The 14,645-nt window shown below is 48.7% G+C and overlaps 1 protein-coding gene across 2 annotated transcripts in view; it reads right to left on the bottom strand.

Moving 5' to 3' along the window:
* Positions 1-14,645, bottom strand: part of inaE (inactivation no afterpotential E) — a 203,551-nt gene that overhangs the window by 33,667 nt on the left and 155,239 nt on the right. For both annotated transcript variants that reach the window (XM_050168729.3, XM_050168732.3), the window contains exons 11-13: positions 6,921-6,998; positions 4,406-4,486; positions 27-169 (exon numbers count right to left, since the gene is read on the bottom strand). In XM_050168729.3, the coding sequence (XP_050024686.1) occupies positions 27-169; positions 4,406-4,486; positions 6,921-6,998 (302 nt within the window). The remainder of the gene's footprint in view (positions 1-26; positions 170-4,405; positions 4,487-6,920; positions 6,999-14,645) is intronic.

Here is a 14,645-nt window from a genome sequence, read left to right as displayed (position 1 = left end):
AGTGAAAACAAGAAACGCGCACTCACCTGAGGAGTCCACCAGGTGGCGCGTACGCGTAGCACAGCAGGTTGGGAAAGTCCTGTTTGAGCAGGATGGCCAATATGGCGGCCGCCCCAGCACCAAGGGAGTGGCCCACAAGAACGAGGTCGTACTGGGTCGTGCCTTTGTCCTGCAAAGTACGCAACAGCAGTGGACACTTCGGGAGGCCGACCAAAATTTGACGAACGTAGCTAGCTTTCATAGGAACCGTTATTGAAGAAAAGAAGTCTAGAGCCCCGTGTTTAACAATCTTATATGATGCGGGGCCCTATACATCCCACATAAAAGCCCTGATGTTCTCATATATCATAGGGGGCATGTAGAAAAAGCCGCATCCTGTCTCATGTTTCATATGAGGCATGTCTCGTATCGTATATGGGAACATAAGGGTTTTTATTTGGTATATCCCCATACCTTTACACAGGATTGCTTTATTTAGGACACTGAGGTTACGCAAACGCTGTCTACGTCAGGAAAAAAATCTAGAAAGATCGTGCAGATTCCCCGCAATATAAGAATAGGTGGTATGCAAAGCATCTTTGCAAGTAGCTGGCTATCTAACATCGTTTGGAATTACGCAACCTGTTACCAGATGAAGCTGCTACATGCTCGTGCTAAGCGAGAAATTGTGTGCGTGGCCCGAGCGTTTCGCGACGACACGACAACCAAGATAGCTTAATGACGACGAGAATGTCACGACGACGAGGAAGGCACGACGACCGCCTTATTGTGCGCTGGCGAAGAAACGCTATAACCCGTTTCGTTACCAACTGGGTCGATCCCAAAGGTGGAGAACTGGATGAATTGGGCCGATACCAAAGGCAACACAATCTCTCAAGGCATGGAAGGTGGTAAGGTTGTCATTCTTGCCACGAATGCGGCTGAGGCGAATAGCGTTAGATGGGGGCACCCGGCTTTTGTGCTGGGACATCCTCACTCGAAACCCTGCACGTGATTTTTTTCGCTGGGCTACAGCTAGTGTGAGGCCTTTTAGTAAACTGGGGGCAAGCAGCAGAGAAAGTTTCGCTGCACGAGGGTTTCTCTCTCGGTTCCCTTCCCCAACCCCGAACTTCCCGCTTGCCCACAGGGCGAACGAAAGCAAAACTTCACCCACGATCGACCCTGCATTGCTCGTGGGGCACACAATGGTGTTCTATTTATTTGTTGTCGCTGTGTTAAGATAAGGACTATAACCTATAGTCTTCATTTTACCATTTCGCGTTGTTTTATTTTGATGGGTGTTTGTTGCTTCGAATATTTCCGCATATATAAGAAAATAATTATTAGCTGCTCACTCCTTATGTAAAACCCAACTTTCTCAGTTATTTGAGGTACTGTAATTATGTGTGTAATTAAGCACGTGACTAAACAAAACAAATAAATGAATGCATCCAAGGCCCTTAAGATATTACGTGTAAAGCTGTAGCATATAGCCTTCTGAGCCGCACAGTAGAGTGACAGTGAGGTCTTTGTTCCACGTAATTAAAGAATCGATCACAACGTAAAGCCTGTATATACAAGCTATATTGATTATCTTAATTTATTTGAAAAGAATAAAAAATAAAGAAATTCTGCAGCAGATAGAACAATTATAGACCTTAAAGGAACTGACAATTGGCCAGGATGTGTTATGAGATGTTGATGTAAAATAGCATGCTTTATAGTGACACAATCAAAATACGCTGTTCACTATTTCAGTCCGCATTATAATTTTAAACTGGCGAAGAGTTCCTGAACCCAGTAAGTGGCGCAGCCTGGCGGGGATGCATTCCGGATGTGGTACATCATATTACTGTACGCAAGTCGACTGTCAATAAGTGCAGCAAGCTTGTTGCTTAAAATTGCAATTGCTTAAAATTATCATTGCTTAAATTGCGTGCATGTTTTTTTTGTTGCGATAACTATTGTATGGACGCTACAGGCACATTACTGCCGTCGCTTACACTGTCACTATGATGTTCACTATGAAGTACAAAGGCGATAACATCGTCGCGGAGCTCCGTATGTTGAATGTGCTAGTGAAAACGTGCGAGGGTGATCCGACGATGGCGGCGCAATCTCTCGCGCGCGAGGGAGGAAAGCGATGAGGAGGCGCCCCGTCTACCGTCGCGCGCAGGGCACCGGGTGGAGGGGAAGGAGGAGAGGGGAGTTCTACACCGGCGGCTGCGGCGTATGGTGCGGCCGCGCGGCCCCTGTCTTGCAAGCGACGGCGGCCGCCAGAGTGCGGGCCGAGTGCTGATAGCTTCCTGTGCGCTGTGTTCTCGACGCTTAGTTCGCGTTGAAGTGAGAGGCAGCACGAAGGTCAATTCGCTCGCTGCTGCCGTGCTTCCTCACTTCAGCGTTCTGACAGCGAGTTTCCGTGGTCATCGAGTGAGATGTCTTCATGTTTGCTTGCGCACGCCTGGCGCTACGCCTGCTAATTTATTTAGTTAGCTAGTGTTTACATGTTTATACAGCTGATAAAACTATAATATTCACTTTGTATAGCTGTCTACTGATTTCCTATCGCAATCGATGCTCATCCTTCCGGGCGATATTGCGATTTCTTTTTTCCTCTTTTCAAAATAACAGAAATGGTATAGCCGTGAGAATAATTGTGAACATAAGCAGAAGGAGCTTGCTATTTGTTTTTGTCTCTCCGCTTCTTTGGAGCGTAAAGCAATGTAGTCTTCTTTCTAAATTGTGTCGTCTTTTGTGGGATTGGTGTTGCATATTTCATTCCTTCATTAATTAGGTTTTGTTGCGAATTTCTCTCTGAATTATTCATAACAGTATGCAGTACATTTAAACTTTTTTTTCCTTCTTCTGTTATTATGTGTCAGGGTCATAATGGAATGCGCGTTGCTTTATATTTTTCACTTTGCGAAACCCTTAGAACATCCTGCTAATCTCAACCTCGTTAGCGTACCGGACGCTGCACGATTTTGTGAGCTTTTGAGTGAAAAAAAAAAAGAAAATTAGAAATAAATAGGTTAACGAGGCTTAACAGCGTCTCGCTCAGAAACAACAAAATCGCATCTAAGCACTCTGAAGGCATGAACATTATCTCGCTTAATTTAAACAGAGCCTCTCAGGGCGGCGGCAGCCGCTATGGCTTTTTAAACACTGGCTTTGACCATCCTCGAGTAGCGTGAACGGGTCAGGGATGTCGTTTCGTCATCTTAGCTTCATTCCTGCTGGTTTAGGCTCGATGTGCCTGATTTTGAGGCGAGTTCTTGTCCCGATATTATCCCTTGTTCTTTGTTTGGGTGTTTTTTTTTATTTCCTCTGTTGTAAAGGAGAATATCTTCGTAAGATGAGCTCTGCAGGAGCACGACGTAATCAGGAGCGGGGTCGGTTAAGTAAATTTGCTCGTTAATCTGCGAGTGATCGATGTCAGCCCGTTACAAAAATTTATGTCACAAGTCCGTAAAAGTACACTCCGCAGAAACATATGTACTCCACAGCACTGGCAGTCCGCTGAGCGCCTGTAGGACTTTCTGTTTGACTTGGAGTTTATGGACCACAAGTCAAAGGGAAGGACTACCTACACTATGTAGATAGTCTATGTACACTACACTAGTGCAGATAGAGTACCTTCGCAGACTATCTAGGCTGGAAAAATAATTAGCCAGAATTAGGGGGCACAATTTGGCAGCCCTACTTCCAAGCATTTGACCGTAATGGTGAACACCGAGACGCATCACACCGCCTTGTCATGGCTGGCTCTGTGCACGGGCTGTATGACGTAACTCGAGACATAGCCCGCACGGCCGCCAATCGCAGAACGTTATTATCGCGAGCAAATTGTTGCATTTCTTTTTCTTGCGTTCCTCGCCGGTCTCTCCCGTCCTCTTCCTCCACGTTCACGACGATAGCGACACCATGTCGATACAGCGCCGAGGGCTTGTGAAAATGAAGAATATGATGACCGTCAAGGTGATGTCTGGTATTGTACAGTCTAGAAGCATTACATTATACAAGAGACTGATAAATTTCCATTAGCTTTCTCTACACGCATTAAGCCTTTTAGCGATCTCGTAGCCTTACTACATCTACTGTATAGAGGTAAAATAAGGCATCTGCCTTTTCGGGAGGCCTCAATTCAATTTCATTTTATTATCATTTTGTTGATTTTATCTTCATTCACTGAAAACTTCAGCTTTTTTTGCGAAACATAACATTCATGCCTTAATGTATTGATTGATTGATCTATTCAAATGGGGATATAATAGGAAGTTTCGGCAACTTTATCATTGCCAGCGTCTCCGGAAACAGTCTACTGCTAAATTATATCAAATAATGATAACAGCAAGTGATCAGAGAGGATTCCAGCAATAAAGGAGCTCTCGCGAAACGACATAAAATCATTGCCTTGTACACTCACCAGGCTGTAGTTGAAGGCTTGCGACAGAATCCCTTCGTCCACCAGCTTTCGCTTAATGTACTCGGCTGCCTGAACCATGCCCTGGAATGACACAATATGTGATACTTTCCTGAATAAAGTTGTTTCCACCTTTTCCTCCCGGAATGGGCAAGTGTTACTGCGAGACAAATGGATATGGAAGCCGTAAAATGTGTTCAGACATGCGTCGCACGTCTCTGAGCGTGCATGTAGCACAACAGGTTCGGAAAGTCCTATTGAGCAGGATGGCCAATGTGACCATCCTGCTCAAACAGGACTGTCATTCCACCGACAAGCATATTGCCTTGGTTCTCACGAAACCACTGCGTCGATGTGTCCCATTGGATGCGTCCACCTTATTTGCTGTTGGCATTTCGACGCGGCCAATGAGCGGTGTTGTGTATAGGCGTAAACAGCGTGCGATACGATAGCTGAGACCTGTGCAGTACGCATTTGTAGACGTCGCATTTAGCTGCATATAGCATTTAACTAAACGCATTAATATCGATTTGCTTCACACAGAATCAACCCTGCGCGTTGGAGCTGCATAGGATTTGTTCAGTACGTAGTGGCACGGGATTACGAAAAGTCATGTAGCGCAATTTAAGAGTTTCTTGTGGCGAGGGGACAGAAATAAAATTCGAGAATTATTGACGTGCCGAAATCAGCTTTCAGCAGATTATCCAGTTTTCTTCTCACTGCTGCAACTAGAGCAAATTGCACGGTTCAATGTTAAAGGGACACTAAAGGCAAATGCTAAGTCGACGCAGAGTATTCCAACACCACTCCGGAAATCCCTTAAGGTTCGTTTCGTGCCAAGAAAGGACAGCTTACGAGAAAATCTCATCTGAAACATGTAACACCTTTATCGCAATTCAAATCTCCCGCCACCTAACGGGTAATGGTGACGTCGCACACGCCATCACCGCCCTTTGCTAAAAAAAAATAAATTGTGGGGTTTTACGTGCCAAAACCACTTTCTGATTATGAGGCACGCCGTAGTGAAGGACTCCGGAAATTTTGACCACCAGGGGTTCTTTAGCGTGCACCTAAATCTAAGTACACGGGTGTTTTCGCATTTCGCCCCCATCGAAATGCGGCCGCCGTGGCCGGGATTCGATCCCGCGACCTCGTGCTCAGCAGCCTAACACCATAGCCACTGAGCAACCACGACGGGTCCCGCCCTTTGCAGCCGTCGGTGAGTAAAACGGCGCCCAACAGACAGCGGTATGGCTTTTTCGCAGAGAACGCAAAGGCGCGGCCATGGAGAAGCCGAGCCAGGACAGAGCGCTGGATTCGCGGCTGCAGCTCCTTTTGCTGAAGTGCCGTGGACCGTTCGGGCATCCCGCGACATGACATGAAAGTGGAATTCTCTACTACTTGCAGTTTGTGCGAGTTCTGCGAGCCAGACAGAACGGCGCACCACTACCCGATGACATAAGTGCTGAAACGCGAACGTGGGGGCGGCGCAGAGTCGGGCGGAAACGAAACCTTTCGACCACCCACGCCATTGTCACGGCTAAAGCCAATGAGTTCTTTCTAAAAACTCAAATAGAACTGGACAAGTAGCATTTTCTTTCGTCTTGTAATGCAATACAATGACGTCTTTGTAACAAGCGGTTGAGTACTAGTGACAGAATGTAAGCGAGGAGTGTCTTCCTCATCGGGCAAATACTTGAATGTCCCTGCGGAATCCCTAATCCTGAGTTTACCTAAATTTCTCCATTACTAAGGCTACTTAGAGATTCTCTAGCATTAATCCATCGCTTACGCTTGACTTACTATATGCCTGTAGTGTCCCTTTAAGGCAGTAACACTGGATGCTGCTAAGTATGTTTGTCCCACCAAAGTAACAGTGACTTTCAGACGTAAAAATAGTTTTATTATCCCCTTGCCATATGCTTGCGTTCAATTACCTCTGAAAGTGTTTGAAACCGAAAGCCATTGAAGTTGGCGTGTCTCCTTGGCTCCATCATGCGAGCTCAATGATTACAATGGTCATTATATGCCAGCGTGTCACTGCTGTATCGGAATTGGGTTCTCAAACAAACGTTCGCTTGCTCCGTACACTACTGCGGACACGTCGCTCACGCACGTGGTGTTATCGTACGCCATTCGGCGCGTTTGAAGTACGTAACGCTTGTGTACGTTAAGAATTAGCATCAAACATGGCGGCACCCGCACCCCCTCGCTTGAGTGCGGAATGACGCGATAGTTGAGCTCTCACGATTGTTAGTCGCCAATAAATGGTGAATGAGTATGAGCGCATGGTATGAGCGCATGGCGCGTGTGGTTTCTGAGATAGTTCGACGATTCTGGCCTCCGTAGGCCTGATGAGACGCCTCGGCACAAAAACTGTGGGATGACAAGGCCCGGATTGTCTTGGTTTGGGCATCTGTATAGTACATCTGCAGCGTTTTTCTTTATGTGACCACAAGATGTGCATGCGTGCGTGTGTGTGCACGTAGGAAGCGAAATAGCAAAATGTTCGTCGCACCTTGTGACCCAGCCAGTCCTCGTGCGGCGGATTGACAGGAAGAGGCTCGCCTTCGGCGTTCAGGTCAGTGAGCACGTCCTGTGAATGAAGACGAGACGACAAGGAAATTAGGTACTTTATCTGCAAGGAAACACTGGTCGGTCGGTCATTCCAGATAATGGCCACGACAGCAGTTACGCCGAGGCGGAACTGTAAATTATGTAACAGAAAGCGGTGGCCAGACAACATCGAGCGGCACTGTTGCACCTGATCTCATGTGGAACAGAGCACGCGAGACTTATGGAAAAGGGAACATCATTTGGGGCAGCAAGACCCACAATATCACGCCGCACTTGGCGCCTTCGGCAGGAACATAAAGGTCTCAAAACACTTTCTAGACCTCCTTGGGTAAAATAGAACAGTGCAGTGGATTGGGCGAGGAGTGGACTCGTACGGTGGGCGGTCTAGATGACCATCGAGCGGCCTCTGACTCCCCCGTCAGAGTCAGGGCTGTTGCACCAGTTATAGATTATGGCTCCTCTTAGTAGCCTGCCTCTCTTCAACGATATGTGCCGTTCACTTATCACCTACAAGCAACCCGCCAAAGCGTCATCCCTTCTGAATAAACGCTTTGTCATCATTATCATAATATATTTGCAGACAGGAAGTACATCCATGCACCAAATTCTGGATGTTCGGTAACTAACAATAAATTCACGGGATTACCTCTAATTGTAGAAAATGGTAGTTTAACCAGTAGTATCGTAAGGTTAATCCAATCGAATGTACATATATAGATAGGTCTCACTGGTAAAAAAAATATGGGTTTTGACGTTTCAACACTAGTGGAATGTAGAAACTATTTTATGATCAAATCCAGGCAGCATAAAGCTGGCCGTTTGCTTACCAAGCACAAAGCATTGTTCGCGCTGAATTGCTAAACCAATTTGCCAAAGGACCCATTTCTTAAACATCTTCGACGTATTCCGGGAACCACGCCCTAAGCGGACTGATCTTCTCAGAGCAGTGCGCGAACACGGCAGCTCAGCAGGAACACTACAATGTGTTTAAAGTAGCGTTCCCACAGCGCTTATGGTAACAGCGGAAGGCAGAACATTGAACCCGGCTCTGCCATTCAGGAAATTGAGCATAGCGTTGACGGTGCGCCATTAGAGTGTTAGATTACCGTTTACTGCCTTGCGTACGTTAAACGCAAGCACCTTTGCGCGATGTTACGGTGCGCGTATCTTCAAGGTGGTGGTGGTGGTAAAAACTTTAATTCGTCAACAGAAAATGATTTATGAGTTTAGATGTGGGAAGTCATGATGGCTTCGTGAGGTGGCCGTCAGACCGTGTCTTACGGCGACTTCTAAAGCCCAGGTCACGGCCCGCAGTTGAACCGCGGGTTCCGAGCTGGTCACCGCAGCCTCCCACTGCTCTCGGTTGGATAGCTGCCATTCGGCTCTAGGTTTGAGCTCAGGGCATCCGTGTAAGATGTGTGCTAAATCGGCTTTGTCGGCCTCGCATAGCGTACATTCGGGGGAGTGTGTCCCTGGGTAGACTACGGATAGTTTGTACGGGTTGGGGAAGGTGTGTGTTTGGAGTTGCCTCCACGTCGCCTGCTGGTTTTTGGTTAAGGAATTGTCAGGGGGTGGGTATTCGAGTCTTTCGTTTTTATAGTATTGCGTAATTTCATGGTAGGTTATCATGCGCTCTTTTGCTCCTCGCAGGATCGGTTGGCTCACTGCCCGGTTGACGAGTCCTCGGGCGAAATTGTGAGCCGCTTCGTTCCCGGGATGGGACGAGTGCGCAGGGATCCAGATGATTTTGATCTGGCGGGGCGTGAAATGTACTTTCTTTAGAATTTGTAGCGCCGGTTCGTGGGTTCTGCCTTTGGCAAAATTACGCACTGCCGTCTTGGAGTCGCAGAAAATTATTCTGGCTGCGGTATTTGTGATAGCTATTGCTATCGCGGCTTCTTCCGCTTCTTCCGCGTGCCTTCCAAAAATGGTGACCGCGGTGATTGGTTTGAGGTCGTTTCCTACTACCCCTGCGGAGAAAGCGTCGCGTTCTCCGAGTTCGGCTACGTCTACGTATACCGCCTCCTCGTGGTTTGCATAGTGTTTCTGGAGTGCTTTGGCCCGGGCCTGTCTCCGTTTGCTGTGATACTCCGGATGCATGTTCTTTGGGATTGGGTCAACCCTGAGGCGATTGAAGATGTCTCTGGGTATGGGCCCGACGTTTGTTTGAGTGCTGTGGTACGGGATGCTTAGTTTCCTTAGGATGTGTCTTCCCGCAGGTGTCTTGGTTAATCTTCCGTATTGGGCTGTTCTGTGTGCTTCAACTAGTTCGTCCAGCGTGTTGTGGACGCCCATTTTCAGAAGTCTCTCGGTGGATGTGTATCTCGGCAGGTGGAGCGCCGCCTTGTAGGTTTGTCTTATCAGGCAGTTTACCTTTTCCTTCTCCGCTTTATACAGGTTGAGATATGGGAGGGAGTACACGAAACGGCTGAGCACGAAAGCCTGGATTAGACGCCTAAGATCCACTTCCTTCATCCCAAAGTGTTTGTTGGCGATGCGTCGGATCAAACGGTTGGTTTGGTTCACGCATGCCGTAAGTTTGCTGATAGTCACTGTGTTTTTGCCGTTGTTTTGTAGGTGCATACCTAGTATCCGGATCGTTTGGACCTCGGGAACTAGGGTGCCGTCCACGTATACTTCTATAGGGACTGAGGTTTTTGTATGGCCTCGTGGATAATATCTCATGACTAGAAGTTCAGATTTTTGCGGGGAGCACGATAATCCTATCTTTCTGGCGTGTTCCGAGACTACGTCTGCTCCAGTTTGCAGTAGGTGCTCGATCTCTCCGTCGTTCCCTTTGGTTACCCAGAGTGTAATGTCGTCTGCGTATAGGGAATGCGATAGGTTTGGTATTCCTTCGAGCAGCTGTGCCATGGATATGAGCGCGACATTGAAAAGGAGGGGTGAGAGTACCGATCCTTGCGGCGTTCCTCTGCTTCCCAGTGTGAAAGGGTCGGATGTGAGTGACCCGAAGTGTATTTCCGCCGTCCTAGCGGATAGGAAGGCTTTGACGTAGGTGTGGGCTCGCTCGCCTACTCCTAGATTTGAAAGGGCTTCCGTGATAGCCTCGTGCTTGATTTTGTCGAATGCTTTGGTTAAATCCAGAGCTAGGATTGCTTTGGTTCGTTTGCTGTGAATAGGGTTAATGACCTCCTCCGATAGTCTAAGCATGAGGTCTTGTGTGGAGAGGTGTTGTCTAAAGCCCAACATTGTGCTGGGGAAGAGTTCGTGCTTGTCCATGTGTTCTTGCAGGCGACCTAGAATCACGTGTTCTAGCAATTTGCCCAGGCATGAAGTGAGGGAGATAGGTCTCAAATTTTGTATTTGTAGGCTCTTCCCTGGTTTCGGTATGAAGGTTATCTTTGCGTGTTTCCACGCTGCCGGCAGCTTGCCCTTTTCCCAGCATTGGTTGAAGAGTTGTGTGATAGCTTTGATTGATTCCTCATCCAGGTTTCTCAAGGTTCGGTTTGTGATTCCGTCCGCTCCCGGGGCAGAGGATGTGCGGAGTTTGTGTAGCGCCGCCCTCACCTCCGCCGTCGTTATTTCCTCGTCCATTCCTGGATTCGGAGGTCCTTTGTATTCGGGAAGCGTTTCCTTGTCGGAGGTATCTACATATCTACTCCTGAGTTCGTCGAGGAGTTCGTCGTCTTGAAGGGGGTGTTCGTGTATAATGCGGCTGATATTCTTGTTATGTGCCGTCTTACAATTTTCAGGGTCTAGGAGGTACCTGAGTAGGTGCCACGTGTCTTTTAGACCCAGTTTTCCATTCATCTGGTCGCATGTTTGACCCCATTGTTGTTTGACCAGCTCCTGTGCGTGGTGTTCTATTTCTTTAACTAGGCGAGTAATTTTGAGCTTCAGTCTTCTGTTGTGTTTTTGTTTGAGCCATCTCTTTTGAAGGCTTTCGTGTGCTTGCCACATGTGTAGTAGTCTGTTGTCTATTGCGTGTGTTTCTGCTGTGACTGGTATGCTTTTGGTCGCGGTTTTGACGTCCTTGCCTAGCTGTTCAACCCATTTGTCGAGGTCGTCTATGGTGGTGGGTTCGTCTCGTGCTCTGATGAGTCTAAATTTGTCCCAGTCGGTGATCGTGATCTCTTTCCGCCCTTTCTTCTTTAGCGATGTGGCCGGGATGGTGGTTTCGATTATATAATGATCGCTGCCTAGGCTACAGGCGGTGTTCCTCCATTTCCCTTCTCCCACGTTCTTACTGATCGTGAGGTCGGGGCTGGTGTTCATCTGCACACTGTTTCCTATTCGCGTGGGTTGTAGCGGATCATTCAGTAATGTTAGGCCTTCGTCTTGTATGTAATTCCATATGGCGGTGCCCTTCTTGTTGTTTATTTTGTAGCCCCAGGCCGTGTTCCTGGCGTTCAAGTCACCTACTATTAATAGCGGCTTGTGTCCACAGAGCCTGAGTGTTTTGTTAACTGCCTCTATTATCGGGGGGTGGTTCGATCTGGGGGCGCTATATATGTTGAGAAGAAATAGGCTCGCTTGTCCTTTTTTCTGTGGAATTATTTCCACGAGGAGGCAGTCCGCGTCCTTCGTGTCTATTTCGTGTTCGACAGCGGTCAGGTTTCTGTGGACCAAGACGGCCGCACGCGGGTTCTGCGCTCCCGTTTTTTCGTACGTTTTGTAGTTCCTGAGTTTGGCTTTAGTTAGCGTTTCTTGCAGTGCTATGATGTCCGGTATTTCCGGCTTGTCTAAGTTTTGGATGTGGAGTTGTAGGTTCTCCCGCTTTCGGCGGAAGCCCCTGCAGTTCCACTGCCATATTTTGATTTCCTTAAGGTTTCCCTCCATATTGGTTTGATCTTTGTACCTGAGTGTTGATGAGACCGGATTTGGATAGTGAGATCGCTGCAAGTTGCTCAGCATGATCTGCGAGTTGAGTTTGTATCGTGGCTACGGTAGCCTCTGTTTGGCTTAGTCTGGTCTCGAGGGCGTCCATGCGTCCGTTTAGCTGCGTAGCTAATGCACCAATTTGTTCCTTCATGTCTGCCCTGATTCTGTCTTCGGTTGCTGCCATCTTCTCCTCCATGCGATCAAGTCGGGTGTTCATGCCTTGGATTAGGTGAATTACATCGTTTAGGGTGGGGCTTTCCACGTCTTTGACCGTTTCGATCGTTCTCTTTTTAGCCGGGGGGCTTCGTTGTGGTGACGAGGCACGCGAGGATGCCGCGGAGGGGGGTACTGAGCTGTTGGGTATCGTAGAAGGGGTGCGTTGTTTTGAGCTTTGTGTTTCCTTCTGGGGGGAGTTTCTACCCTGTAAGTTTACAATGATTTCCTTAAGCTCTTTGATTGTTTCATTTTGTCTTTCAATCATAGCCCTGAGCTCTGCGTTGCCATCTCTTTCTCGGGAGGTCTGCGGTTTCCAGCTCACCTGTTTTGGGCGTCCTTGACTGTCGGCTTTCGGGAGGGGAGGGAAGGAGATGGAGCGGCTCCGGCTTCTCCAGCTTCTTTGGCTGGAGTTGGACCTTTCCCGGCTCCTGGAATGGTGTCTTCCGCTGTCTTGTTGTCCGCGTTGCCATTGGCTTTCGGTGGGTTTTCTTGCCCTGTAGTGGGGTCTTTCGAAGCGGGCCTTGCAGCTTCTGGTGCCCGTGAAATGATCTCCGTTGCACAGGATGCATTTTGGGGTGCAGTCCGGTTTCTCCTTTGCAGGGTGTTGCGTCCCGCAGCGGTTGCATAGGTTGGTCCTTTCCCTCGGGCAAACGTCGGCTCTGTGTCCGGCCCGTCGGCAGTTAAAGCAGGCTTCCGTTTTGGCACGGAAGGGGTAGCACGGGTATAGTCCTCCGAACAAACGGATTTGGCTGGGTACCTTTTGGGTTCCAGTAAAGGTTATTAGTACCGATGAGGTCTTGCCTAGCCTTCTTGCTTCTGCAATTTGGCACCCTTTGTTGAGGTCCTGGATGTCTTCGAGGATTTCCTCGTGGGTTTGGTCTTCGAGCACGTTGTAGGCGATTCCCTTGATAGCTTCGTCCGGGGCCGCAATGTAAGCATTGACAGGGTATATCTGGTCGATGATTCTGAGGTTTTGTAGACTGACATATTTCTTGACTCTCTCCGCCGATGGAGAGCTCACGGTGAAAGAATTATTGGTTGGGTTGACACGCACCTGGTCTTGCTTTCGAGCTGTAGCGATGTACGTGTCGGACCCCTGGCATACCGTTTGCAGGAGGGTGGTGGCGGTGTGTAAACGGAGATCGAGGCCTCCTTTCGGTCTGAAAACCACTTTATAATCCGTGGCCGGGAGGCGAGGAAGCGGTCTCCTTCTTCTGATTGTTGGTCGGCCAGCGGCCGATTTATCTTTCTCGGCGGCCTTGCCGTTGCCGTCGTCGGTCGTGATGGATGACGCAAGCGGCGTCGCATTCTTCTTCCTAGGGTGGACGCGGTCGTGGGCCTTGATGGCAGAGGTCCAGAGCTTTTCGTTGTTGTATTCTTCCGGGGAGATATCCTCCCCATCCACGGTACACTCCATTCGGGCTCGGCGCCGGCGGCGGCGGTCTTCGCCGGCGGCGGCAGGGAGAGGCCCTAGTCGCGTTAGGCCTAAAGTAGGCCCAGCACGACTACGTGCGGCTCGGGGGAGAAGTGCCCGAAATCTGGCTATGAGCAGGTCTTGTCTCCAAAAACGTAGCGGTTAGGTGCACAGCACCCTCACTGACCTCGGTGTGATGTTCCCGGGTCGTCGTAGTCCGTAAAGTTGCCAAAAAACGGTCGAAAGTCGGCAGCCCATGCGAAACACGTCCGCACTGCTCGGCGGCAAGATGGCGACCTCCGCGTATCTTCAAAACACCAGTTTGCCGTACGGGAACGCAAACCCATGGATGGAAGGCGTTGCAAAACAGTGCGCCGTCTCGTGATTCGTGAGATATGTATCCAAGCCAAAACAATCCATTAGCAATCATCCTGCTGTTGCTATGTGGATGCGTCTCGTTAGGCCTACGGACGCCGGAATCGCCGAACGGCGTCAGAAATTGGACGCGCTATGCGCTCATAACTAAGGTTTCAAGTGAGTTTAGAGGAAGCGAAAGCTCATTCTAATAGTTGCTGGCAATCAGCGAGAGTGAGGGTACAGCCATCACGAGAACTCACACGAGTCATGGATGCCGCCATGTTCGACAACGCTATTTCTAAGTGGGCGTAAACATTACGAACGTTAAACTCGCCAAATAACGTACGTTATCATACCGCACGTAAACTATAGAAACCCAATAACGTTCGCAGCATACGCAGTGAGGACAACGCTACATCCTTTACGTACGTAATACGTCTTACGTTTGGTCGCAAACGTTATTCTAAAACTGTCTAATACATAGTTGCTGAGAACCTAACCTCCACATTCTGAAATGCGTCTTTACTGGAAGCTCATGCTTGAATTGATCAGGATAACGTGTGGCGTGAACGCGTCGAACAAAACACAACGAGCGCGTCTTGGGCATGCGCTCCCGCCAGGCGTGACAGAGATCCAGTCAAGCATGGGCTTTGAGTTCAGGAGCATTTCTGAATACGGGGCTGAACAATTCACTACAAGCTGCGCCCACAAAAGCGCAGTGGACCTGCCCGCCAGCTCTGAAAGAGAGCCGAGCCAGCCAGACGCCGGTCACAGCTTAATAACTTAATGAGTCTTAACTGTCCAACAGCGGTAGAAATGAAGGCACCTGAATCTGGC

The sequence above is a fragment of the Dermacentor andersoni genome, chromosome 10 (genome assembly GCF_023375885.2).
Source record: "Dermacentor andersoni chromosome 10, qqDerAnde1_hic_scaffold, whole genome shotgun sequence".
Taxonomy (NCBI): Eukaryota; Metazoa; Arthropoda; class Arachnida; order Ixodida; family Ixodidae; genus Dermacentor; species Dermacentor andersoni.
The sequence above is the reverse complement of the archived record's forward strand: the minus strand, read 5'-3'. Positions and strand labels throughout refer to the sequence as shown.